Source organism: Xyrauchen texanus, chromosome 39 (assembly GCF_025860055.1).
Source record: "Xyrauchen texanus isolate HMW12.3.18 chromosome 39, RBS_HiC_50CHRs, whole genome shotgun sequence".
In the NCBI taxonomy this organism is placed as follows: Eukaryota; Metazoa; Chordata; class Actinopteri; order Cypriniformes; family Catostomidae; genus Xyrauchen; species Xyrauchen texanus.
The window spans coordinates 34,662,563-34,688,619 of NC_068314.1; the positions used below are offsets into that span (position 1 = coordinate 34,662,563).

General features: G+C 39.9%; 1 protein-coding gene across 5 annotated transcripts in view; it reads left to right on the forward strand.

Annotated features, from left to right (window-relative positions):
- Nucleotides 1-391: 391 nt before the first annotated feature.
- The window catches only part of cdkl5 (cyclin-dependent kinase-like 5), a 54,950-nt gene continuing 29,284 nt past the window's right edge, over nt 392-26,057 (forward strand). The window contains exons 1-4 of one of the 5 annotated variants that reach the window (XM_052110910.1): nt 392-593; nt 1,589-1,869; nt 4,093-4,127; nt 24,300-24,345. In XM_052110910.1, the coding sequence (XP_051966870.1) occupies nt 1,806-1,869; nt 4,093-4,127; nt 24,300-24,345 (145 nt within the window). In that variant the 5' untranslated portion in view covers nt 392-593; nt 1,589-1,805. Of the gene's footprint in view, nt 594-1,140; nt 1,219-1,588; nt 1,870-4,092; nt 4,128-11,174; nt 11,221-24,299; nt 24,346-26,057 lie in introns of those variants that run through there. The other 4 variants (XM_052110908.1, XM_052110911.1, XM_052110909.1 and 1 more) reach the window with 4 other exon arrangements.

The window sequence follows — 26,057 nt, forward strand, 5'->3', positions numbered from 1 at the left end:
GTCTCTGCTAAATAATCTCCGAAGGAGCTTTAGCGCCCAACGGTCAACGTATGTAGAAAGGAAGTCCCGCCTTACAGGTAATAGAGCCAATCACGTTTTAGATGCAGGCGTAGCCTGTCAATCAACTCGCGAACGCGCATGCGCATAAGCTAAACAAGCCGGGAAAATTGCGCGTTTTCGCATAATATGAGGTAAAGAAGCGCAATTTATGATTTTATTATTATCACATTGTATTACTGATTTGAAATATGCTCTTTGATCGTAAATTTGACCGAATTTTTTAGAGTTTTCGGTGTCCCCCCATTCAAGTAGATGGGATCTGCACTGGCATGACTGGAAATAGACTCCCGAGGGCGTTCCAAAGATGGCCGACAGTGGACTGACTTGCTAGAACGACTGTGTTAATATTCATGAAGCAAGCCTTCGCCGTAGTGGGGTGCGTAATTTTGCGCTGTTACGTTGTCAGTGGCTCAGAATGAAGGTGGATACTGTTGCAGCTGTGATGATGATGGGTTACCACTGCAGGTGAACATGAAAACATCGTTACTTGGCGATGCGAGAGGAGAGTTTGCTCATCGTTGTCTTGGACATAAGTGAGTATTCTGGTTTGCGCTCTTTCCGTTAATGTACAGTAATGTCATTGCGCTTGTTTTTTACGCATGTTATTTGATGGATATTGGATGTGTTGGGATTTTACAGAGAACACACACACACACACACACACACACACACACACACACACACACACACACACACACACACACACACAATAAGAGACAGATCACCTGTTATCAATTGTGTCATGCGTTTAAGACATGCAATCTTAGTTATGTAAATTGTCTTTACGTTGGCTGGGCACTCTGTATAAATCGTGTTTTTTTTTTTTTTAATGTTGATATTTTTAATAGTATAGGCTGTCAATAATTTATTGGGCTTGGGTGGATATAAGATGCTTAAAATATTTTGTTTAAATAATTTAACTTTCATCCACCTTCAAGTATTTCCAGCGCGCGCGCGCACTCACACTTATGCGCACACACATACCGCACAGCTCAACACATCAAATACAGACATGCGCGCCTCCTGTTTGTGCACAAACACATACTAGGAGATTTTGGTATCACGACATGACCTACACAACGCGCATGGATTTACGATTTAAGCAACGGGTCACTGCCCACAAATGGCAGGCAGATGGATACCTGTCGCACATCCGAGGTGACAATGATGCCCACTGGATGCCGATGTGTGTTTTCAGCACGTTACATCACTGACTTTCGGCTCAGGAGAGAATTCTCAGCCCACTTCTCATTCCGAGCTGTGTTGTTTTGTTATAAAACTATTGGGGGGTCATTACAATCAGTCTTGAAATGTGGCACTTGTTTACCTTAGCAATCAATGACTATCCTACACAGTGAAATGGCCTCAGTAGATGCCATTTGATGCACTGCATGCACAAGATGGACATGCATGTGAATTATGCATTGCATTTAGGTATGATAAGTTATGTTTTGCTGCAGAATGCATGCATAAGAACTCTGTCTGACCCCTTCACTGCTAAGCGCTTTCCTCTGCTCTTCCTCCTCAGGTGAGCGTGTATGTGTCTGTGTACATGCATAGTGCATTAGTGTGCAGGAGTGTGTGTCAGTGTGCACGCGTGTGGATTATGAGACAAGCATTGTGACCAGCCGGGAGCAGATTGTTTTTTGCTGCAATGACCCGTTCAAACACAGATTTCTGTCCCATACTCTGGCCGTCCTCGCCTCTCCACCTAGACATGCACCATCACGCTATCTTTTGACTTCATGAAGATTCCTGACATCGGTAATGTGATGAATAAATTTGAGGTCCTTGGGATTGTAGGAGAGGGTGAGTGCTGATTTGTTTATATCATTTGTTAAATAGGAAAAGGGTTTAGTGCAACAGTTGGGTTCTTGAAGTAAAAATCTCATTAATTCTTTCCATAGGGGAATTAAATTTTAGTTTACTTATGATAAACCCTTAAAGAGAGACCTACCATGAGCTCTGAAGAGGTTAATCGATGGTAAATACTTCTGTTGAAGAACTACTCTACCCATAAATACTGAAAGAAAGCGATCCACCAATCAGAGAATCGTGGTAAACAAAGTGCGCCAAAAGAGCTATGCAGCGATCAAGTTAGGGCTGGGCGATATGGCTAAAATTGTAATCACGATAATCTTTTTCATATTGTTCGATATCGATATTTATCACAATATACATTTACACGTTGCACTTTCTTTTTTAATTTCAAAGATGGCGGAAGAAAAAATTAATTCTAAACAGTCAAAATAGTCTCTACAAAACTGCACAGGGGGTCCAGAGACGGTCAAAGCAGCGGGGTCTGCAGGATCTTTTACCAACTTTACCGTCTTTTACCGTTTATCAATTGAAAATGAATGTTAAAAGATCTTCGGTTTGTCCTGAAGATTAGTGACAGCAGTCCAGTATTTGTTGGAATATTTTTACATTAAAATGAAATATTTTTTATATTTCTTTAGATTCAGATACCCAAGTATGGGGCATAAAAGCCCTTGTGACTGTGGAATGATGCTGAATGTGGGTTCAGTGGTGTCCCGAGAGAAAATTTAGAAAACGTTTTTTTTTGTATATATTCATTAAAGTCAGAGACTAGTCTACCAACTAGTCATTTTAGTCTTTCCTTATCCATTCCAGACATCTTATTAATATTCACAAAATTAGAACAGAAGTCGATTTGTTTATTATTAAATGCTCGTAACATGCCGATTAATAAAGATACATTTAGAAGGGAAAAACGTTTTGGTCTAAAAGGTGCTTTGACACCACGTTAACTCATGCGGCGCTTCATGTCTACACACATGCAGGGAAAAGAGGCAACACGTGTGGAGCGGGAGGGGGCAGAAATGATGCATGTTTGGTGCTAGAGAACAATATTCAAGATTACAGCACAGAAAGATCAGAGCTGTTGTCCACATCACTGTTGCTCTGTCGCGCTCTTCACTAGAGATGATGAGAGGGCGCAACCGTTGTCATGAAGTCTTGCGGAGCGGATGGAATCAATCCGGTGTCCGACGTAGCCTAATTGTTAGCAAGGCAGCTAGCATTAGCAAGTTCATCCAGTCTGACCCTACGTTACCACTGGCGCGTTGTGAGCGAATTAATTCCTATGAAAGCCGAGCGTCATGCTCGCAAGGTGGATCGTAGGATTGGCAGAGGTGCGGAGGAAGCTCTCTCCTAGCGCTGTGAGCCTTTGAGCAGATTTCGTCCACCCCAGTGGAAACGCAGCCTGAGAAAGCCGAACTGCTTGTGTTTTAGCAACACGCAGTAAATATCGAAAATTCCTCAAAAGCTTATCGTGGATTTTCTTTACCGTGATATATATCGATATTGTTTTATCGCCCAGCCCTAAGCTAGTTAGTCTTCCTAAACTCTAAAACTACTTGCATTTTTGCAAATATCTGAATAGTTTGCAATAACATCAAAACATATTTTGATTCTATACTTCTAATCAATAACTTTAAATCACTAGTTTTATATTTATACATAGTTTTTAAATTGATTACCTCATTCGAAATGCATCATGGGATTGTAGTCTTTCATACATTCCGTCATGAAAGACAATATGTACACAGTCTTGTACCTTTAATCTTTTTTTTTTGTTGTCAGATTTTCAAAGATGTTTTTGCTTCAAATCACAGCAGTGTTATGATTCACCTCAGAGCTGGTTGGCTTGGTTCATGGCTAAAAACTCATGTTATTTCAAAGCAAGATGTTATTTCTCCCGTGGTACACAAAAGGAGATGTAAAAGGCAGAATGACAGACTTTAGTCACCATTCATTGTCATTTTATTCCATAAAATGACAATGAAAAAACATCTCCTTTTGTGTTCCATGGAAGAAAGTAAGTCATACAGGTTTGGAACAACATGAGCGTGAGTAAACGATAACATCATTTAACATTTTGGGTGAAATATTCCTTTAAGATGAATTGGTTTGGGTACCGTTGCTGTTATGACAGCTACTTGTATAAGTCATAAATGGCTTCTTGTAAAAATTAGACATAAATGCAAGACATTTTCTTTCTTCCCAAAGGAGCCTATGGGGTGGTCCTGAAATGCAGACACAAGGTAAGATATGTTTTTATTGATAACTTGTTGGTCAACATGTTAAAGCTGAAGTGTTTCATTTATGCGCCTCTAGCACTGTTTTCAAACAGGCTTTTTAATACGCCCCCGTGTTGATCAGACAGATAGATAGTCCTGCCCCTAACTCACTCATACATCAGTGTTGTTGTGTTGGGCTGGACGGGTTGCTCAAAACAAACAGAGGAATTTGTATAGTGCCACAGAGACAGTGCTTACAGTGCTTGAACTGATGCCAACTCCAACCATAAGACATGGGATACTTCATATGCCATTGTCTGAACCTTGGATTTAGGATGGACCACACCGAACCTCACCGAAATTACCGGCCAGGTTGAACTGCGTTTCACATCCCTGATCTCTGCCTGCATCACCTCGGTCTATTGATGGACTACGATCTTGAAATGGAATACATAGACTAACAATTGCCAACAAAAGCCTTCATCGGCCAATTAACAAGGACAATTGCATCTATGTGAACTTCTGCAGTTAATCCAGGATGGACTTCAAAGACATTGGTCATTAATCTTACAGTTCAAACAAAATCGACGTTTAAACACTGACACTTAACACTTACTTAGTTTAATCATTTTAAACCATGACTTTAACTATACATAAGTAATATTGCCATTATATTCATGATGTTAGACAGAGGGGAACTGGCCCCCACAGTGAGTCTGGTTTCTCCCAAGCTTATTTTTCTCCATTAATCAACATCTTATGGAGTTTTGTGTTCCTTCAGTCGCCTTCAGCTTGCCCACTGGGTTATTAATACAATTACTATTTAATTACTTATTTTTAAACACGATTAACAGTCAAATTTGATCTAATTATACAATGATGATTCATTCTGTAAAGCTGCTTTGAAACGATGTGTGTTGTGAAAGACGCTATACAAATAAAATTGACTAGACTTGACTTGACGTAAAAATTAACCTGCAAATGTCATACCATGCGTTCAGACCAGAGGCATCGAGAGCATCAAATCAACCGGAAGTCATTCATTTTCTATGACAGCCAGCGTCTCTCGGCGGCGAGAAGTGGCGCGGAGAGTCTTGGGCGGTGTGGGCGTCAGATGGAAGTTCAAGTGCAGCCAACATTATGGTAATGAGCTTTGACGCGGTTTGGCGGCAACCTATTGGAATATAGAAGTGCTCCGCTTTAGCAAGGTCTAGAGAACACAACCGTGTAAACTTTGGTTCCCACCAAACATTCGTTCCGAAGACAAAATGGAGGAGAAACTGATTATTGCCGTGGCGGGTTTTCCCATAATATTTGATCTGTCCCTGTTTGCTTACAGGGATATAAATAAAATAAAAAAAACGATGAGTGGACAAAGGTGTCTGATATTGTGTGCCAGGTGAGTTGATGAAGTGGATATTATTTATATAATATTATATTAAAATATTTCATGAGGATATACGCTACTTGTGATACGGTCGGCATGTCTGGATGTTTTGTGGCCCCTTTAAATATAGTTCACAAAACCAAGCATTCTCAACGAACGTTACCGCCTATTTCAAATACGTCAGAGCGTCCACAAATTTTCGATAGTGTTGTTGGGAGGGCAGCCAGAGCGAATTTTGACGCACGGTTACTCGTAGTTGTCTCTGCATATTAAACTGTGAAAGGAGAAAGTAATTGTACACAAACGGTTTAAGTTAAACTGAACACATTTCTATTAACATTATTTAAAGTAGCGGGACTAGTTTCTCATTTTACCCTCAAGAAATAACTGCCTAACAGGCTTAACCTTTATGGGCCTTGTGACTGTGACTTTCTCGGAAGTGTTGCACAAACATGTTTCAAAAACGCTTGAACGCTCCTGAAACAGTACATTTGTTGAGATATATCTTTTTGAAATGTATTGTCGATTGTAACGTGGCATGGTTCCCTAGCAACTGGTTCCTTTAAAATTGTGGGCTTCTCCAAATGCATTGCTTTTGTGGCTTAGTTGGCAGATTTGCTTTATTGTTTGGGAGGCATTTTCAGACAGTCGAACATTGCTAGACTAACTCACAATAAGGTAAATATGGACATCTTCTCATCCAATAGGAATTGCATTCTTTGAAAGAGTAGCAGGGCATTTTGTTTACCTAAATTATGCCGGGTTGTATATATACTCAATACAGGCTCTCCTACAGTATTTAGCCCATTTATGTGTTTTGGTCAATAGTCAAAATACTTTGAATGGCATGGGGTATTTTGAGGGTCATTTTAGTTTTTAATAAATTGTTGAGAACAGATTGTAGACATGATACCTCCCCTTTTATATGCACCACAATTTCATGAATCAGAATTCAGACCACTTCGTAATCAGAGTGGTAACATTGATTAGATAATGTAGTTTTATTGCTAAAAAATGACAAATACAATTCAGATATGTTGGTCCAAATAGCTAGCGAATGGCCTTTTTTCATGATCAACACTACCAGCTTGTTAAGGGTATTTTCATTGGCTCCGTTCTGTGTGTCCTCGATGTTGTTGGTATTTGAGTCATGCTTCCATGCCCAGGATGTGTCTTCACGCCTGGGCAGGCAGCAGCAGTGTGACTGGTTGCCTGGCTGGATGATGAATGACAGTACAGTGCAACAGAACGGTTAGGGCTCGTTACACTTTAGATTTCACTGACCTCCATGCACACACACCTCAGAGTTAACAGTGATACATGAACAATGCTCATGATCTTATCTGTACCTGTTACTGTAAGTACATATATCTTTTTACAAACAGTTTAGAGATGATACATGTTGCTATGCCCTCAACTCATCAGCTTTCATCTCAGGCCCCATTAAAATGAGAACAAATCTTTTTGGTGAATGGATTGAAAAGACTCAAATCACGAGTTAATGACAGACAGAGAAGCATTATCTGGAGGTAGTTTACCACTCTAAATAACAACCAAGCTAAATGTTACATAGTTTTTTGTGGTGTTTGTTATAACTATAATCTGCGTGGATGTGCCTTAGGCATGATGCATGGAGGCATGAGGACTGCAGATGTGGCCAGGGCAATATATTTCAATGTCCGTACTGTGAGACGCTTAAGACAGCGCTACAGGGAGTCAGGAAGGACAGCTGATCGTCCTCGCAGTGGCAGAATGTGTGTAACAACACCTACACAGGATCGGTACATCCGAATATCACACTTGCAGGACAGGTACAGGATGGCAACAACAAATGCCCGAGTTACACCAGGAACACACAATCCCTCCATCAGTGCTCAGACTGTCCGCAATAGGCTGAGAGAGGCTGGACTGAGGGCTTGTGGGCCTGTTGTAAGGCAGGTCCTTACCAGACATCACCGGCAACAACGTCGCCTATGGGCACAAACCCACCTTCGCTGTACCAGACAGGACTGGCAAAAAGTGCTCTTAACTGACGAGTCACGGTTTTGTCTCTCCAGGGGGTAATGGTCGGACTCGCATTTATCATCGAAGGAATGAGCGTTACACCGAGGCCTGTACTCTGGAGTGGGATCGATTTGGTGGAGCGGTCCGTCTGGGGCGGTGTGTCACAGTATCATCGGACTGAGCTTGTTGTTGTCGCAGGCAATCTCAATGCTGTGCGTTACAGGGAAGACCTGTATCCTCCTCCCTCATGTGGTACCCTTCCTTCAGGCTCATCCAACATGACAATGCCACCAGCCATACTGCTCGTTCTGTGCATGATTTCCTGCAAGACAGGAATATCAGTGTTCTGCCATGCCCAGCGAAGAGCCCGCATCTCAATCCCATTGAGCACGTCTGGGACCTGTTGGATCGGAGGGTGAGGGCTAGGGCCATTCCCCCCAGAAATGTCCGGGAACTTGCAAGTGCTTTGGTGGAAGAGTGAGGTAACATCTCGCAGCAAGAACTGGCAAATCTGGTGCAGTCCATGAGGAGGAGATGCACTGCAGGACTTAATGCAGCTGGTGGCCATACCTGATACTGACCCCCCTTTGTTCAGGGACACATTATACCATTTCTGTTAGTCACATCTGTCTGTGAAACTTGTTCAGTTAATGTCTTATTTGTTTAATCTTTTTATGTTCATACCAATATTTACACATGTTAAGTCTGCTGAAAATAAAAGCAGTTGAAAGTGAGAGGACGTGTCTTTTTTGCTAAGTAGCACAACCTTAAACCTTAGTTAGATATACACAAATGTATCAGTTCATTGAACTTTATATACTTCAGATAATTAAATGCCCACATAAGGTCATTTGGACCAAACAAACATGCTTTAAATTATTCAAGCACAATTATTGAATTATTCTGTACTTGATTGCTTCAGTTAATAGTACTTAAAATCTTAATTTCGTGAGTTTATAAGCGAAGTTCAAGGAGGGCACGATTGTTAATTTACTTTATGTAACTTAAGTTCACTTTAAAATGTATATTTTGTGTTGTACACATTATTGAAAATGTAGTAAAGCTAAAAATGTTATAAATATGTACGTTTCTGAGTAGAAGCTATTTATTTTTATACGTTATATGTTGTTTATTTCAGTGTAGAAAATGACAATACTCTGAATGAATATTAGCTGGCTAGCTTGAATGATGTAAACGTAGTTTAAGAAGCAAAAAACTATATATGCAACAGAGTGGCACACATTAAATGTGCACATCTTACAGTGTAATTGGGGGCTGAGCCCACCTAAGATTGAAATCCTAAAATCGTTGGTTAACTGGAACTATAATGTGAGAAATATAAAGGTGGATATGGGGAGGTGGAGGGATCCCAGAAGAATCGTCACTGATGCGAGGGAAGCAGACACTTAAACTGTATATCCTTGGGATATTATTGGAACACGCTTCTCCTGAACTTATGTTTGGAACTTCATTGAGACATTTTTAGACATGCTAAATAATCAACTTGTTTTGTAATGGCTACGAGTCGATGCTGAAAATGCAGGAAGCCAATCATATTTTCATGCACAATTGCATTGTTCCATTCCAGGATCCCATTTATCATTGTTGTATTTATATACTGTATATACATTCAGCAGGACGGATGGTACTCCACGTGTGCCAAAACAGAAAACTGGGTTTGTGCTTTTAGTAATTGGTCAGTCAGCACTTTCCTTCATAATTGCATCTGAATGCAAGAGTCACCATTTCTTTTTTTTATTGCATTTGTTCTTGTTTTTCTTTCACCCATCATTACTTTGCAACTCAAATATGCCTGTAAGCTGTCTACAGTCGTTTGGAGTAGCACTAGTCAGGGGAAGAACTACTCTAGACTAGACTAGATTTTTGTTTAATTATGAAACTGGATTAAATTTGATTGCATCTTTAGGTGTTGTGTAGAGTTGTCACGTGCTTTTGAATGATTTAGTACATGAATGAATGAACTCTAAGTGAAATTTAGTGTAGTTCAAAGACTTTGATCAACACTAATCTAAATGGTAAATGGTCTGCACTTATAAAGCGATTTTTTTTTAACCTTAGAGGTTACCAAAGCACTTTACACTGTGTCCCAATCACCCATGCACACTCACACTCATACGCCAATGGCAGCAGAGCTGCATGTAAGGCACTAGCCTGCCATTGGGAGCAACTTGGGGTTCAGTGTCTTGCCCAAGGACTCTTCAGCATGTGGAGTCGTTTGGGCCGGGAATCGAACCGCCAACCCTGCGATTAGCAGCTGACCCGCTCTACCACCTGAGCCACAGAAAATGGAGGTTTCAAACAACGGATTTGTGTGGTACATATTGTATGTCTCTTGGATGTCTTGGATTATCTAGTACATGCAATACAACCCACATTCCATATTTATAATTCACATTTACTGTATATTTGCATTTATTTATTTAGCAGATGCTTTTATATAAAGAAATATATAAGTGAGAATAGAACAAGTAAACAATCAATATAAGGAGAATACAATTCGACTAGTGTTGCATACCACATTTCCAACAGCACATATCCACCTTTTCCTGGGGGTTTTACCAGGGAAACAAACGTGGCTGCAGCCATTTTAGACCCTGTTTACAGCTTAAGAGGCCTTTCGGATGATCTGATCGCAATTGGTCAGCGCTATATATTGTTAATAGTAAATAGTAAACGTAGTGCAAAAGGTTTTGTGACCCGGCCCCGCCCTCCACCCTGCCGCATTCCTCCTTCGTTCTCTCAGGCCGGGGAGACCCTGGCATGACACACCCCCCCCTTTCCCTGGTTAAGGGCATGCCTTCCGTCTGCCGGCAGGTCATCCCGTCTACTTGGATAAGGGAGGGGACAAGGGGAGGGAAACAACAAAATGTGTGTCACTTACACTCCGTAACGGCGAATGTGCCAAATTAACAAAACATTTTTAAAAGAGAGGGAAAGGCCAACACGGAGTGGCAGTGGGAGCTAGGAGAGAGGGAGGGAAAAAAAATCGGTTCTCCGATACCGATAGCTTGGTTCTCGGTCACTCCTCCACCCTCTAATGGAAGACAGCCGCGCCTCCCCAGATGCATTGGAGGCAGTCCTCCGGCCCCTGGCGTATGGAACACCCAGCCGCGTTTTTGGTGGACGGCAGGGGTTTCCCTCACCTCTTGCAGCGGTAACCACTCCAGGCGGTTGGTTGGGAGCCCCTCCTCCCCTCGAGGTTGGCGGCCGTTCCTCCGCTCCTCCGTCCTCAGGCAGATGGCTGTGGCTGCTACGTTGGGGTGGATGGTAGTGGTGAGGACTCTACTACGGTGCATCCCTCCTCCTCCCCAGATTTCAGCACCAAGGGATCAATGGAAAGGAGGCGAGAACCGGCTTGACAATATAAATAATAGTTTAATATAAAACTGAAACAAAAAGACAAACACACACACAGGTGTCGGACAGCTGCCCATAAATCTCTCTCTCGCACTGCAGCTTCCAGTCGGCCTTTATCCCTCTCTGAGGCTTTATTAGCCTGATTAGGGGCCTTGTGTGCAGAATCACGACCCGGCCCCCCCCTCCGCCCTGCCACAGCGATTTAAAATGAAATTACCATCCGATCGGAAAAGCGATCACGTACCCAAGGATGAGAATTTCACAGCTCTTCCTCAGTGTGTCTGTCTGATTTGAACATGCAGGGTAACCAGATGACAAGCACACACATCTGAAGCTGAACTAACAGAGGTACTCCTCTAAAACAACCCGTTATTTTGCTTGAGATGTTTTGTTTGTGCTCAGATAAAATTTTAGTTGCACGGCAGTTTTGTTCATGCTTCCTTATGCCTTTTTTGCAGTTTATTATCCTTCAGTAACACACTGACATAGTGATTGATGTATGTCCTCGTGAAATCAGACACCCAACACCACAACAAAAGAATTAACTTTTTAGAATTAAGGAAGTAACGCCCACTTTTCGTGCTAAGCATCATGGACGTAGGAAAAAGGTGGACACGGTAAACGATCCATTTGTGCAATTCGGGTTCAATCGACAGCATTTGTGACATATTGTTGATTTCCACAAAATATAATTTTAACTCATCCCTCAAAAATTGAGGTTCCAGTGAGGCACTTACAATGGAAGGGTCAATGGGCCAATTATTTTGAGGGTTTAAGGACAGAAATGTGATGCTTATAAGTTTAAGTCATTTAGAATGTGTGAAGACATTCATAGTGTTATAAGCTCCATTTTGTGTCATGTTTAGTTATGTCCTACTCTTTCAGCTGGAAACTGTACCACCAAGCATTTAAAAACTCTCGGCTCCACTCTCTTGTTTTGGACTATTGGCACTGGATTTTTTTATTGTTTTTCTCAAGTCCGCCCAAGTGATGTTATCCCAGAGAGTAGAGGCCATGAAAAGGCCCATTGTGTGTGTCCGAACACACCAAGAACTGCTGTTCAGTCAGTTTGTACAATGTTGTGTGTGTCTCTCACGTGTCATGTTGTTTATTTGTATCGCAATATATGTAGGCTATTCCATGTAAACTAAACCAGAGGGCCCTCAAAATGGCAAAATGGTTTTGGATTATTTCTTTACTGGGGAATGATAAACATAAATGATGATGAAAGCCGGAACATTCAATGCCATGGATCAATATTTACTAAGTAATCCATTATTTTGAGGAGAGTGGTCAAAATGATCATTTTAACCTATGGTTTTGGATCAAAACTACAGGTAAAAAAAATGCAATCTAGCCCATCTGCTTCTGGAGTTATTAGCGAAAATATAAATGTGCTAATTATAGCACCACTTAGTATCGGATTGAAGTGTTTGTGTGCTTTCCTGAGTAGTGTGGTGGTGGTGGTGGTGGGGGGGGGATTTGGGACCATCCCACCTATGATTTACGATCTCTGATAACCAGAGACTGAGTAAATTAGCACAAATACAGTAGAGTTTCTGCATCTTTGGTGGCTAATGTCCCCTAATGATGTTCTAGAGCTGTGCAGATGTACATTTGTGAAATCCAAACACTAGATTAACTGAGGATCCACATGTGACGCTTATTATTAAAAACAGAGCATTGTTGGAGTCTCACAAATCGAGATTTTTGACATTTTTGTTTTTATGTGAGTGAAAAAGATACATTTCTAGTTTCAACATTATTTGTACTTCAGGCCTTTGATTTGTTGGACAAGAAATACTATTTTCATACCATGTGTTTTCGATCATTGAATATGTATCAAATGTAACCATTTTCACATGGAGCCACATTTAGTGCCCCATATCTCCTATACCATATATAGGGCCTTAACAATGAACATACAAGAAGGAAAGTTTGTTCAGAACCCTAAAAGAATATTTAGATATCTTTAATACTTCTGGAGTTATTGGCATTGCAACTTTGTGAAAACTATACAAAAACCTACACAACCGAATATATTTGGATGGAGATATGAGGTGTTTTTGTCCATACAATGCAAGTCAATGGGGTCTGACACACTCAAGCTCCAAAAAGGATATAAATGCTGCATAAAAGTAAACCATACAAATCCAGTGGTTTAATCCTCATCTTCTGTAGCAAAACAATCAGTTTTGGGTAAAATAAAAGATCTCCATTTGTCTTCTTGTGTGTTCCCGAGAAGTACGAATGTCATACGAGTTTGAGACGGCACAAGGGTGAGTACATTTTTGGGTGAACTAATTCTTTAAAGTGGCCTCTTGAGATGTTTCATTCCTATCGGTGAGGCCAAATAGTCCTTAGTCTGGTCCTTTAGCATCTCCTTACTTTGTTTGCTAGCTTGCTTCATTAAAATTGGTGAATGAAACGTCAGATGTTTGAAGCTAGAGGCAGCAATGTGCAATCACACCCACACTGATTAACATTTGAACATCTCATTTGATAAGGATGCTTTATATGCTCTCTTCAGTTGTACGTAGACTTGCAAGCTCTGTGTGGTCCAGTGATTGATGAGGATCATCTGAATTTTAAAGCCTGTCCGCTTTGGTGGAGAGGAATATTTATTTTTATAGCATAACGGTCCAATTGAGGGCAGAGGAGTAAGAGGGGACGTGAGGGTGCTTTAGCATTAAATAGGTCACCTTGAGTGGGAACGCCACTGTCGGTGGGCCGTGTTGAGATGACTGCGCAAGGCAACCACGGATGAGATTGTGTGACAGAAATGTCAAGATTAGTAGAGATGAGTTGCGTTTCATTAGGAAAGATAATGTTTTGGTTGTGAAGCTGGAGAGGATCCTTTATTGAGACGTGCTACTTTGATACTTTATATTTTTCTGATTGTTCGCAGCTTGAATGGTGTGACAGGTAAAGGACGGGCAAGGAGGCGGCGGGAACCGTCTGAACAGTAAACATAAGTTTAATGGAAAACTCAACATAAAACCAACATAAACAAACAGACACACATGCAACGCGGCCGCATGCAACTCTCTCTCTTTCCCCAACCGGCGCTTTTGGCTGCCCCTTATCTCGCTCTCCCACTGATCAGCTGAATCAGTGCCGGCCGTGCTCCATCACGGCCTAGACACGCCCTCCTCCTCATCACAGATGGCTAAACATGACAATGGGACTTATTAAAAGAACAAACCCTGTTGCTTTTATTAATATATAAAAGGAGCTCTCAGACCTCATGCATTTCGTATGTTCAAACAGGTGCACCATGTTTTTTTCTACTCTTTTATGTGTTATTAATTTTATATTAACCCACCAATCGTACATTATATAAATAAATACATGCATATAGCACAACACACACACACGCACAAACACATATATTTACACCAATCAGCCACAACATTAAAACGACCTGCCTAATATTGTGTAGGTCCCCCTCGTGCTGCCAAAACCACGCCAACCCGCATCTCAGAATTAGAGCCTGACCGATATGGGATTTGAGATTGATACCGATTTTAGAGGGGTGAAATTCGCAGAGTACCGATATGGTGGCCAATATAGTTAATTATTGAGCTTTTCAATGTGGATTGTTAACCGATTTTGCACCGATATGACTATGCAAATGTACTCTGAATGCTGCTTTCTTAAACAAATATTTTTATCAAAGAATATTTGACATTATTATTATAATACATTGTCAACAAATTTGAGAAATGGACACTGAGAAAATAGAGAATAAATAAAAATACAATAAACAGCTTAATAAACATCAGGAATGTATGTTTAGTATCAGTCAAATGCTGACTAATTAATACTGCCAGTCAGTTGAGGGCAGGTTGCCGAATCAAGAGATAAACAGCGGTGTTACACTAGATTTTGCTTTACAAGTTCAGGGGAAACTTTCAATGGTGGAAAACCAGACTTTTAAAAATAACATTTAGTAAATGCAATGACTGGAATTGTTCGGTTGAAGGAGGTACCAAACTGTAAATCCTGAACAAGACAGTTTGGTGAATACATGTTTACACATTAGCTTCCAATCAGCTGACAATGAAAGTAGCTGTGTGATTAGCTAGTTTAGGGCTGGGCGATATGTCCAAAATTGTAATCACGATAATCTTTTTCATATCGTTCGATATCGATATTTATCACGATATACATTTACACGTTGCACTTTCTTTTTTTATTTCAAAGATGGTGGAAGAAAATACGACAAAATTAATTCTAAACAGTCAAAATAGTCTCTATAAAACTGCACAGGGGGTCCAGAGACGGCCAAAGCAGCGGGGTCTGCGGGATCTTTTACCAACTTTACCTTCTTTTACCGTTTATCAATTGCAAATGAATGTTAAAAGATCTTCGGTTTGTCCTGAAGATTAGTGACAGCAGTCCAGTATTTGTTGGAATATTTTTACATTAAAATGAAATATTTTGTTTATTTCTTTAGATTCAGATACCCAAGTATGGGGCATAAAAGCCCTTGTGACTGTGGAATGATGCTGAATGTGGGTTCAGGGGTGTCCCGAGAGAACATTTAGAAAACGTTTTCTTTTGGTTTATATTCATTAAAGTCAGAGACTAGTCTACCAACTAGTCATTTTAGTCTTTCCTTCTCCATTCCAGACATCTTATTAATATTCACAAAATTAGAACAGAAGTCGATTTGTTTATTATTAAATGCTCGTAACATGCCGATTAATAAAGATACATTTAGAAGGGAAAAACGTTTTGGTCTAAAAGGTGCTTTGACACCACGTTAACTCATGCGGCGCTTCATGTCTACACACATGCAGGGAAAAGAGGCCTGTTAATTGTTTTATTATTATTAATTTCAAATGAACTCCAGCCAAGCTGTTAAAACAGGGTCGTCTTGCCTTCTCTCATTCTTTGGTATTTCTTTAAGTGTTGTAATTCCCAACATTCTAAACACATACAGCTAATCTCTATTAAGAACTACAGGACAGATACCCAAGACTATGTTTCAAACATGTTATCGACATACACCAGTCATTTGTATTGCAGGAATGTATATGGAATGATTAAGCAAGACAAGTCATACGTTATCTAACATTTCGCCATCTCGTACGAATAATTTTAAGTTGTCTGTGTTGAGAATGTTTTTCAATTACGTCAAAGAATTTTTGAAACTCAGCACGACTGCAAATATGATGCTTCAGCGGAGGGGAAGATTATCAGTGAATAACGACATAAACTTCGGTCTGTTCCTCACACAAAGCTGTTGGATGGCTTCTGAAGGCTTCTTCATCACATAGACTTCTTTTGTTGTTTTTTATCCTTTTGAGTGCTTGACAGACAAAAACAAACAGCAAACACATTTGGAAAGCCATGAGGACGAGTTTACCTTTTTGAACTTTTGTTCATGATGCATAGAAAAGACTGGGATTATGGAGACAATGGAGATTGAAACCAGTCACCTTTTGTGGGCTAAAGGTATTAAAAAAAACGATTTGCACAAACAAATTACATTGTGAGCTGCAGTGATTAATGAATCTTTTTCATTTTAAATGGAACCAGGCTTAATCTTCCTCCATCAAACGGGCCAGTGTTGTTATAAATGAAGTTGTTTCTGTCAAGCGAGTACTCATTTTATGTGCAGAGATGGTGCTTTAAATCCAGCGGCAGGCCTAAGTGGTAATAAATTGGAAACATGATGAAGGCCTAAAATGGATTCTAATGACCCTCTAAAGGATATTATTTAGCACTTCCATGAGCCTGTGTCATTGTGTGGCTCTCAAGGCAAAGCTGCCCCGCCATGTGTCTAATGTAAACACGTCTGTGTTATTAATAGAACAACGAATGTGTAGTCGATGGAACACAATCAATTAGTGGGACACTCTGGTTCCATTGTATGGATCTTATAGAAGACGTCATGCCATGCTTTACGCTCAAATGCCCACTTCTCTTGCATAATCATTCAGGAACGCAATTTAGTGTTTGTGCCAATAAAACAACACTGAATAAGCTTTGACAAAAAAATCACGTTGAGTTAATGTTTTGTTTGCAATTCCCAAATGAAGTGGAGGTAGGATCCCTTTGTTTTCATGTTTGATTTTTCTTTGTGTTATTGAAAACGCTCGCTCTCTCTCTCTCTATATTGTTCTAAAATAACAGATGTTTCAGATATGTTGATGTCGACATGAAAGCTAAATTAACCCTGTTTACTTTCTTAATGTTAACTTGGTATTGCATGGCCAGACTTTTAAATAAAACAGGCGAAACTGCCCACTTGGACCGGAAAAGCGAACAATCACTGTCGTTTTTTTGTCATTTAGTGCCGTTTAGGGGCGGGGTTTTCTGAGATGTACCATAATAAATGATCGATAAGGAAAAAAGTTTATTTTAAATAATGATGCAGCAGCCTGCATGAGCGACTGCACACAAAAACACATGGAAAAATTTTGGAAAATGTGTAAAGGGTCTAAGTACATCACACAAAACCTCAATGCAGACTTTCACAGATATATCTAAGAAAACAAAGCAGAATCTAAAGTTCTGCCAGCGGATATCCAATTCAATTGCTACTGTGTGCCTCAAAAACAGGGCGGAGCCTAGGAGTTTTCCAAAGGGGTGGCCAGGCAGGGGCAAGCGATCGGTCTGGGGTGGCACAGAAATGTTCGGGCAGCATTTTTATATCATCGGACTGTGGGGGTGGGGGGTTGAGTGGATACAATGACACCCGGGACAGAGAGTTGCGGTGACCTTGGTGTGCGCACATGTTAAGTTTGTACAGAGATGATTTCACCTCTTAATAACTAAATTGTGCCAAAAAATGACCCAAAAAATGGCTGCAACTGTGAGTGGGGTGGCCAATGGGGTAGCCAGGCTTCGGTCCATGGTGGCCACGGCCACCCCCTGGCCACCCCCTAGCTCCACCACTGCTCAAAACCAGTTGTTACAGGGAACCAGTTCATTTTCACAAGTTTTTGGGTAATTATTTTTGTTTTGACAAAATTGTATTGTTTTTTTTTATTATTTAATTTTCCAATTTTACTCTGACATAATGTTTGTCAACAGAATTGGAATATTATAGATGACGATAATGTGCAAAATGACAAAAACATGTATCAAATTGTATCCAACCAAACTGTAACCAAATATTCAAAGATTTTGAAAAATGTATAAGCTAGTTATAATTATTGAAAGCTGTATCAAACTTATGATGAATATGCTTATCATCTGAATTAATAGCATGTAATGAAACTCTTTGTGTCGACTTAAACAACAAAAATAATGTCATTTGATACATGCATTTATTCTCGAAATGTCCAATGTAAAATCAGGCTCCTGAAGCAAAACCAGCTGATAACCACTGCTGTACACTAGACACATGGTCTAATGTCATACTGATTGGAAAGGTGTCGAGTAGAACACACTTACAAACCAAATATATACCCAGTAAAAGCCCCGAGAAATAAAGCTTATAAGAGTTTATAAGATTTGTCTTGTTTTCGTTTGTATCTTCATGAATTATAAACAGAATAAAAAAAACAGCAGATGCTCCCGAAAAAACAATAGGCCCAATACGATGTTACACGATCATGGAGCAGTGGATACAATGCATAGATCTCAAAATAATCCTGGAAATGCGCCACTACCTCCTGGAGGATGGTCTTTGGTTACCAAACGCACCAATCACAGCTGTTGTGGTCTGCATAGACAGGACGTGTGGTTACATTTTTGGAGAGGTGCACATCAGGTATAGATTCGATGCAGAAGTAAATCAGCCTTTAGCTGGTTTAAGCTGATATCAGTTAAAAAATGCCGCTCTTAAACCTGCGAACAAACCAACCTGACCTGGCTGGGAGGCCAGCTAAGACCAGTAAATCATCTAATGCTGGTCTCTGTAAAGTCTTTTTCTGCAGGAATGGTTATGCATAAACCAGAGGCTCATGTAAAGTTAAAAGTATCGACTTTCTGTCTCATGTTGAAAGAAATCCCCTGTCAAATGAGCCGACCTCCCCCACCCTCTGTTAGAGAACACAATGGCCTTGAAGAAAGCTATGAAGATTAAGTAATTAAAAAAACAAGCTTGTAGCTTGTAATCCTAATATGTGCTCATGCTAGAGTTACAGTTATAGACTAAATGCCCAGAGACACTTGTGTACCCCCCTGTGATATATTGACAGTTCTGAGTGCTTTGAGCCCCCATTGGCCCCTTAGTGGACCCTTTGTTTCCCATCAACAAACTAGAGTCAACAGCTTGTCTCTCACAAGTACACCTGACCTATACATTAACACGGTGTAATCCAAAACGGAAGTGAAGCGCTTAAGATTGGATTGCCTGTCAACAAATATTAGATATGTCATTGTTTGATGTCTCTTTGTGTTATCAGACTACTCTGTCTGGAAGGTAAACGTATATTTTTAGTACATATACCCACTATACAATTCAGTTATGGGTTGGTCACCATGGTATCAGCAATATGAGACACGGATGCGCGTGGGGCGTTTTGAAGCAGTGAAAATAAACACCTTTCAGATCTACACTGTCCATGACTCATTCACCTCCTATATATATTCTGAGAGATAGACGGGTTCTTCAAGTACTGGTATGTGAAGAATCTTAAAATATGTGATTGCTTAATGGTGTCAGAAATGCAAACAGATTTGAGATGAAAACAGCCTGTTGTATGGTGACGAAGCAAATCATTATAGGTCGTGATACATGTAGGGTATATATGTGTATGTATATATATATGTGTGCATTAGTGAATGGTGCTGCTCTGTTAACACACACTCATGGCTATTTTTAGCCTTCGCGCAGTGTGCAATGTTTGAGCGCTACTCACAACTTGATGACTGTACAGGCGCATAGCTAGAATCTGGCTGTTCATATCCCCCATAGCCTTTTTCCCTCCACCATTTAATTTGGACGAGGAACAGTACTTGCATTTGTTATGCCCTTTGTGAGCGCTACACACATACGTTGAGCGCACCCGCCAGTTCAGACTGTCTGAACTGTCCCGTGTGACTTCAACGTCATGTTTCCACTCTGGGAAAGTTATGTCGTGTAGTACGGTGTGATGGAAATCTGTTTCCCATATGCGTCAGCTTATTGGCGCAATGTTAAGTGTACTGAATCGTAAGGAAACGTCTCAGTTACGTATGTAACCTCAGTTCCCTGAGATGAGGGAACAAGATATTGCGTAAGCTGGCTGCACTATGGACTCAGGGTTTTTTGAGGTGTGAGCGATGCGCTCTTTGTCCCTCAGTCAGACATTTCTGAGGAATGGTGTTTGCACGCCCGCTTTTATACCAGTCAGCTTCGTGCCTTAAAGGGCGGGGCTTAAACACCATAGCCAATACTGCCGTTATTGTAGAAAGATTTCAACTAGATCTTATAGAAGGACACTCCCCATAGCATCAGCTTAGTGATGCACAATAAGCACATAACCAAGATGTTGGTTTTTATTACAGAACATTGCAGATACTAAACTGAACCGGGACCCTAAAACCGTTATACAAACTGAACCATCAGAAATTTGAATGCTACACACCCAGTAATCAGACAAGGTTTTTAAGATGAATATTAAATGCAGGTTTTAATGAGTAAAATGTACCTCCCTAACCTTAAACTTTAACGTAAACCTAAACAGTAGTGTTTTAAAATGAAATGGGAGGTAGATACAAAACAGACATCCTTACTCTTAACCAACACCTAAACTTAACCGATTGTGTCTTCATAGCCAATGCGATATGAAAAGCACAATTTCTGAAGCAGCCACATCATTTGGTGTCACTTCTACAGTATGAAACTTTCAGCTCACATGTCATCTGTAACAGATACAAAAGAGTTTTGGACCATAAGAGTCCGAAGTCCAACACTCAGGTGAGCTGCCGTGGAAGCTAATCACATTTGAACACCTGTTTAAATGTAGTCGGGTCCATAATACAAATGTTAAAATCAGAGTTTGAAATTAACACCTGCCAAATGCGGGTAGAAATCGGCAGTGGCGGGTAACTAATTTACTCTTATGAGCCACTGTGGCTCGTTTTCAGGGTTTTTCTGCATTGAAAACTCTGTAAATTTTGGGTGACTCGGGCCACTCCCGAAGCAAATGTAATTGTATTCATCTTGCATTCAGCTATTTTTTTATTATACGCACTAATTTGAAACAAATGTATTTATTGCCATTATGTCCTGTGCAATGAAATTTCATGTGGCATCATCCTACAAGCAGCATACATAGTGTATACATATATTTGCTGCTGTTATACAGGCTATTGTTAGTCAACTGAATGTTTGTTGAAACATTGTTTACTAACTATAGCAAGTCTGTGATAAACTGTTATTTTGCTGCTGTTATACAGGCTATTGATAGTGTACTGAATGTTTGTTGAAACACTGTTTACTAGCTATAGCAAGTCTGTGATAAACTGTTATTTTGCTGCTGTTATACAGGCTATTGATAGTCTACTGAACATTTGTTGAAACACTGTTTACTAGCTATAGTAAGCCAGTTGATAAACTGTTATTTTGCTGCTGTTATACAGGCTATTGATAGTCTACTGAACATTTGTTGAAACACTGTTTACTAGCTATAGTAAGCCAGTTGATAAACTGTTATTTTGCTGCTGTTATACAGGCTATTGATAGTGTACTGAATGTTTGTTGAAACACTGTTAACTAGCTATAGCAAGTCAGTCGATAAACTGTTATTTTGCTACTTTTATACAGGCTATTGATAGTGTACTGAATGTTTGTTGAAACACTGTTTACTAGCTATAGCAAGTCAGTTGATAAACTGTTATTTTGCTGCTGTTATACAGGCTATTGATAGTCTACTGAATATTTGTTCAAACACTTACTAGCTATAGCAAGCCAGTTGATAAGTAACTTAGAGTCAGTTAAATATCTACTTGGGACCATCAAAATAAAGTGTTACCTAAACTAGTTGCGCTGTATGTTTTATTTAATCACATTCAGTTCAGACTGTATTAGGCTGAAGCTCTCAATTCATTATGCAATGTATATTGGTTGTTTTCATTAAGAAGCTGTAAAACACAGCTTGTTTAGTTGCTGTCATCAGTAGTTTAGCTTCACTGAAGGCTCCCATGTTTGTTAGTTTGCTGTGTAAATAAAGGTCATTCCATACAAAAGTAATACAATTATTCCTTCCTGCAAGACTGAGCGGAAAACAAATCAGAATATTTTGCCACTGCACTATGCTCTCAAAACTACTTTAAACACTAAAGGACTTTAAAGGCATGGTCTAAGTAGCCTAATCCTTTATGATAAAAGTGAAGGAAAGACTCACGATACAGTGTCATTAAAGAGGGCAGGTTTTTACTATAAGGACCCCATGCAGGGGCTCTAGTAATTCAATATGGTAAAGCTACTCCTTTTTCCAGCCCCACATGCTTGCTGTGCCTCTTGATCATTTCTGATCATGATTCATATGTTCTTGACAAGCTGTGCTTGAAGTGGAAAAGACATAGGAGATGTAAGAGAAAGCCTTCAAGGCCGTGGGTACTTCCCTGTTGTGGGACTTTCAATTGGGATTCTCTTTCAGTTTAATTGTAGCTGGTTCACATGCTACTTTCAGTGGTCTACCGAAATCTTCAGAGCTTGGGCGTTGCATGGATTTGGTCCAAGAGTTGACGAACATGGTGGTATAAGCAAAAAATGATTTTCTTTAGAAAGAGTGGTAACAAACATTTCAGCTGGGAAGGTTTCTGAAATGTGGTTAATTTGACACAGAATACCCCAGTTGTGATGAATGGATGGGCTTAAGCAGCAGGCATGATCATACCACACTAACGCTTTTACTGTGAAGCGTTCTTTTGTGCAAAATGAGCTCTAAATGACAAAGGTAGGAAAAGGGGGCTTCACCTAACACCACCGATGACAGGGACTCTGTGTGACTGACAGTGGGTGAACATTTCTCCTCCACGAGGACTAGTGAAAAACATGGCTAAAAATGTGCATTTAAAACTTCCAGCTAACAATTAGACATCCTAATATACATTTAATGAATTATTCTTTGAATAATGGGGTTGAAAAGTTATTATAATTTTGAAGTTTAGTTTTATTTTTGATTATATTTCGTTTTTGCTTTCGAATTGCTAAGTTAATGTGCTAACTTAAAGGAATAGTTCAACCAAAAATTCAAAACAATTCTCTCATCATTTACTCACTCTCATGACAAGATGTGGATTATCTTTTGTCCTTTGCAGAACACTTATTAAGGTTTTTGAAAAAATTCAGATCCGTAGGCCCAAACAATACAAGTGAATGGTGGCCAAAACTTTGAAGATCCCCCAAAAAAACATAAAAGCAGCTTAAAAGTAACCCACAAGACTCAAGTGGTTTAATCCATGACTTCAGAAGTGATATGATAGGTGTGAGTGAGATGCAGATCAATATTTAAGTAATTTTTGGCTAGAAATTCTTCTCCCTGCCCAGTAGGGGGTGATATGCACAAAGAATGTGAATAACCAAAAAACAAAAGAAGAATGTGATAGTGAAAGTGAAAATGGAGATGTAAGTGGAGGAAAAATAAATTAAATATAAGACTCCAGATTTGAAGTTCAAAGTTATGGCCACCATTCACTTGCAATGTTTGGGACCTAAAGAGCGGAGATATGTTCAGCAGAAATGATGAGAGAATTAAATTTTTTAGGTGAACTACCTTTAATGCATTCATCCATTTAGTAGAACCATTGTCAGCATTTAATGTAAATATATGTGTGTGTGTGTGTGTGTAATATATATATATATACATACACCAATCAGCCACAACTTTAAAACCACCTGCCTAATATTGTGTAGGTCCCCCTCATGCCACCAAAACAGTGCCAACCTGCATCTCAGAACAGCATTCAGACATGATATTCTTCCCGGCACAATTTTACAGAGCCGTTATCTGAGATACCGTAGACTTTGTCAAATCAAACCAGTCTGGCCATTCTCTGTTGACCTCTCTCATCAACAAGACATTTCTGTCCACAGAACTGCCGCTCACTGGATGATTTTTGTTTTTGGCACCATCCTGAGTAAATTCTAGAGACTGTTGTGTGTGAAAATCCCAGAAATACTCAAACCAGCCCGTCTGACACCAACAGTCATGCCACATGCCAACTTTAACTGAAGCTCCTGACCTGCATCTGCATGATTTTATGCAATGCACTGCTGCGACACTATTGGCAGATTAGATAATCACATGGATGTTTGGCAGGCACAATAAAATTGTCGTGGTTGATCGGTGTATATACAGGTGTATATATGCATTTGTGGCATATACATATATAAAACAACAGGCTTTATTTTTAAAGAGTTGAAGCATCTCAGTTGCCTGTTTTAGATGTTGATTTCCAGCGAGTCCATTAACAGTGTGCCTATAAAGCTTATGTTTAAGAAAGAGCTCAAATTAATTTACATATCTGTTTTGCAGGAGACAAAAGAGCTTGTGGCCATTAAGAAGTTCAAGGACAGCGAAGGTAAAACACTGCTAGACTGAACCAAATGCCTAATTTTTTCATCAATGTAATTTGCTGGTTGGAGACTTTGAAATGAGCAAAGTAATTGTAACGGCTTCCCTGGTGCTAATAATAATTTACATTATTTATTGCAGACTGCAAGGGGTATGTTTGGATAGCTATTCAATATACATAAACGCTCAATAGACACTACCCAATGATTGTAAAATTAATAAAATCATAAATTGGTATATCTACATTAATATATATTCCTAATGTCGTCACCCAGTTACTGTTTGCAAACAAATGCTCCGTGGCACAGATCCCCATTATTATCATGTTATCATGTCTGTTTTATGAAGAGCTTCTAACCTGAAGTTGTCGTTGGCAGTTTGGAGGTTTTCTCGAAGGAATTGCACAAATTCTGATGATCGCAAAAGGCTGTTTTTTTATTTCTGAAGTGCAACCGCAGTGACATAAAATGAGGCCAAATATGATATAATGATGATTTTATATGAACAAGACAAACATTTATGATCTAACTGGACGAATGCAACCTTCACCGTAGTGCGTACTTGCTGTTTGTGAATAGATTTGCCAATAAAAGCTGCTGCTCACAAGATCCCGGAAGCTTGGTTGCTTGCTGTGTGACATCACAGTAATTTCATCTAAACAAGCAAATCAGCTCTGGCAATTTCCCTGAATGAAGGGGCGGTCACACTAGGCATTGAGCATGCAAAATATTTTCGTACAACTCAACGGACCAGGATATGATGTCACTCTGAAAGGCTTCTCATGTAAGTAAATAATAGATCACAAAAAACGAATAATATTATATTAAAAATATTTAAATATATTGTCTACTCACTTTCCTGCAACAATAAATCTCGCAGCTTTGAAATAAGTATAATTTGAATTGAGCCAAAAGGCCAGCGTGTGACGTTTTTGTCTCCTATTGGTCGCACGCAATTTCTTCGCACAATCTTGCGTTTCCGCTCTGCTGCATTCGGATGTGTCTGAATGGGAGTGAATGGAGCGTAAAGTGTGGTGTGACCGCCCCTTGAGAAGTACTGACGTTACCCGAAAAGTTCTGTTTTGATGCTGTATGTGAAAAGCAGAAAGATGAATGGTTTGAGCACGTTTGAGGTTACGACGTGCTGACGCAAGGAGTCTGTTTTTGGGCCAATCAAAAAGTTCTGACGGAGTTCTTTCAATTACTCTGAAGTAAAAAAACGAAATGTCACCAAATTGGACAGATAGTGAAATTATTCCATCTAGTCGGAGGATACCTGACATATTTGATATTTTAGAGGAAATCTTGTTGTGCATCATGCTCCATATCTCAAATCTGAGTCATACGGTGAGCAGCCAATGGAAATCGGCCTCGCGAGGCCATGAAACTGGGCCGTGAAGAAATGGAGGTGGCGAACAAGCACTCGGAGTGGAGCTTAACTTTTAATGACACTCACCTCCAACTCATGTTGTATCTCTTTCCAGCCAAGACTGCACCAAATGCACTTGGTTTGTTTCTTTCGAACAGAGTTGCAGCACAAGAGCAGCGCTCCTGTACATCCATATTTGTTTACATCTGTCGCATATCCTGGGGCACGCGTTTCCAAATTTTGATCGGATCGACTTGACAGCCGGAGTCGTTTAGTATGCTTTGCCCAGTTTTTGTAGCCATTACATAGTCAGTAAGCATATGATACCTAGTATTTTTAGACCGTAGAAGA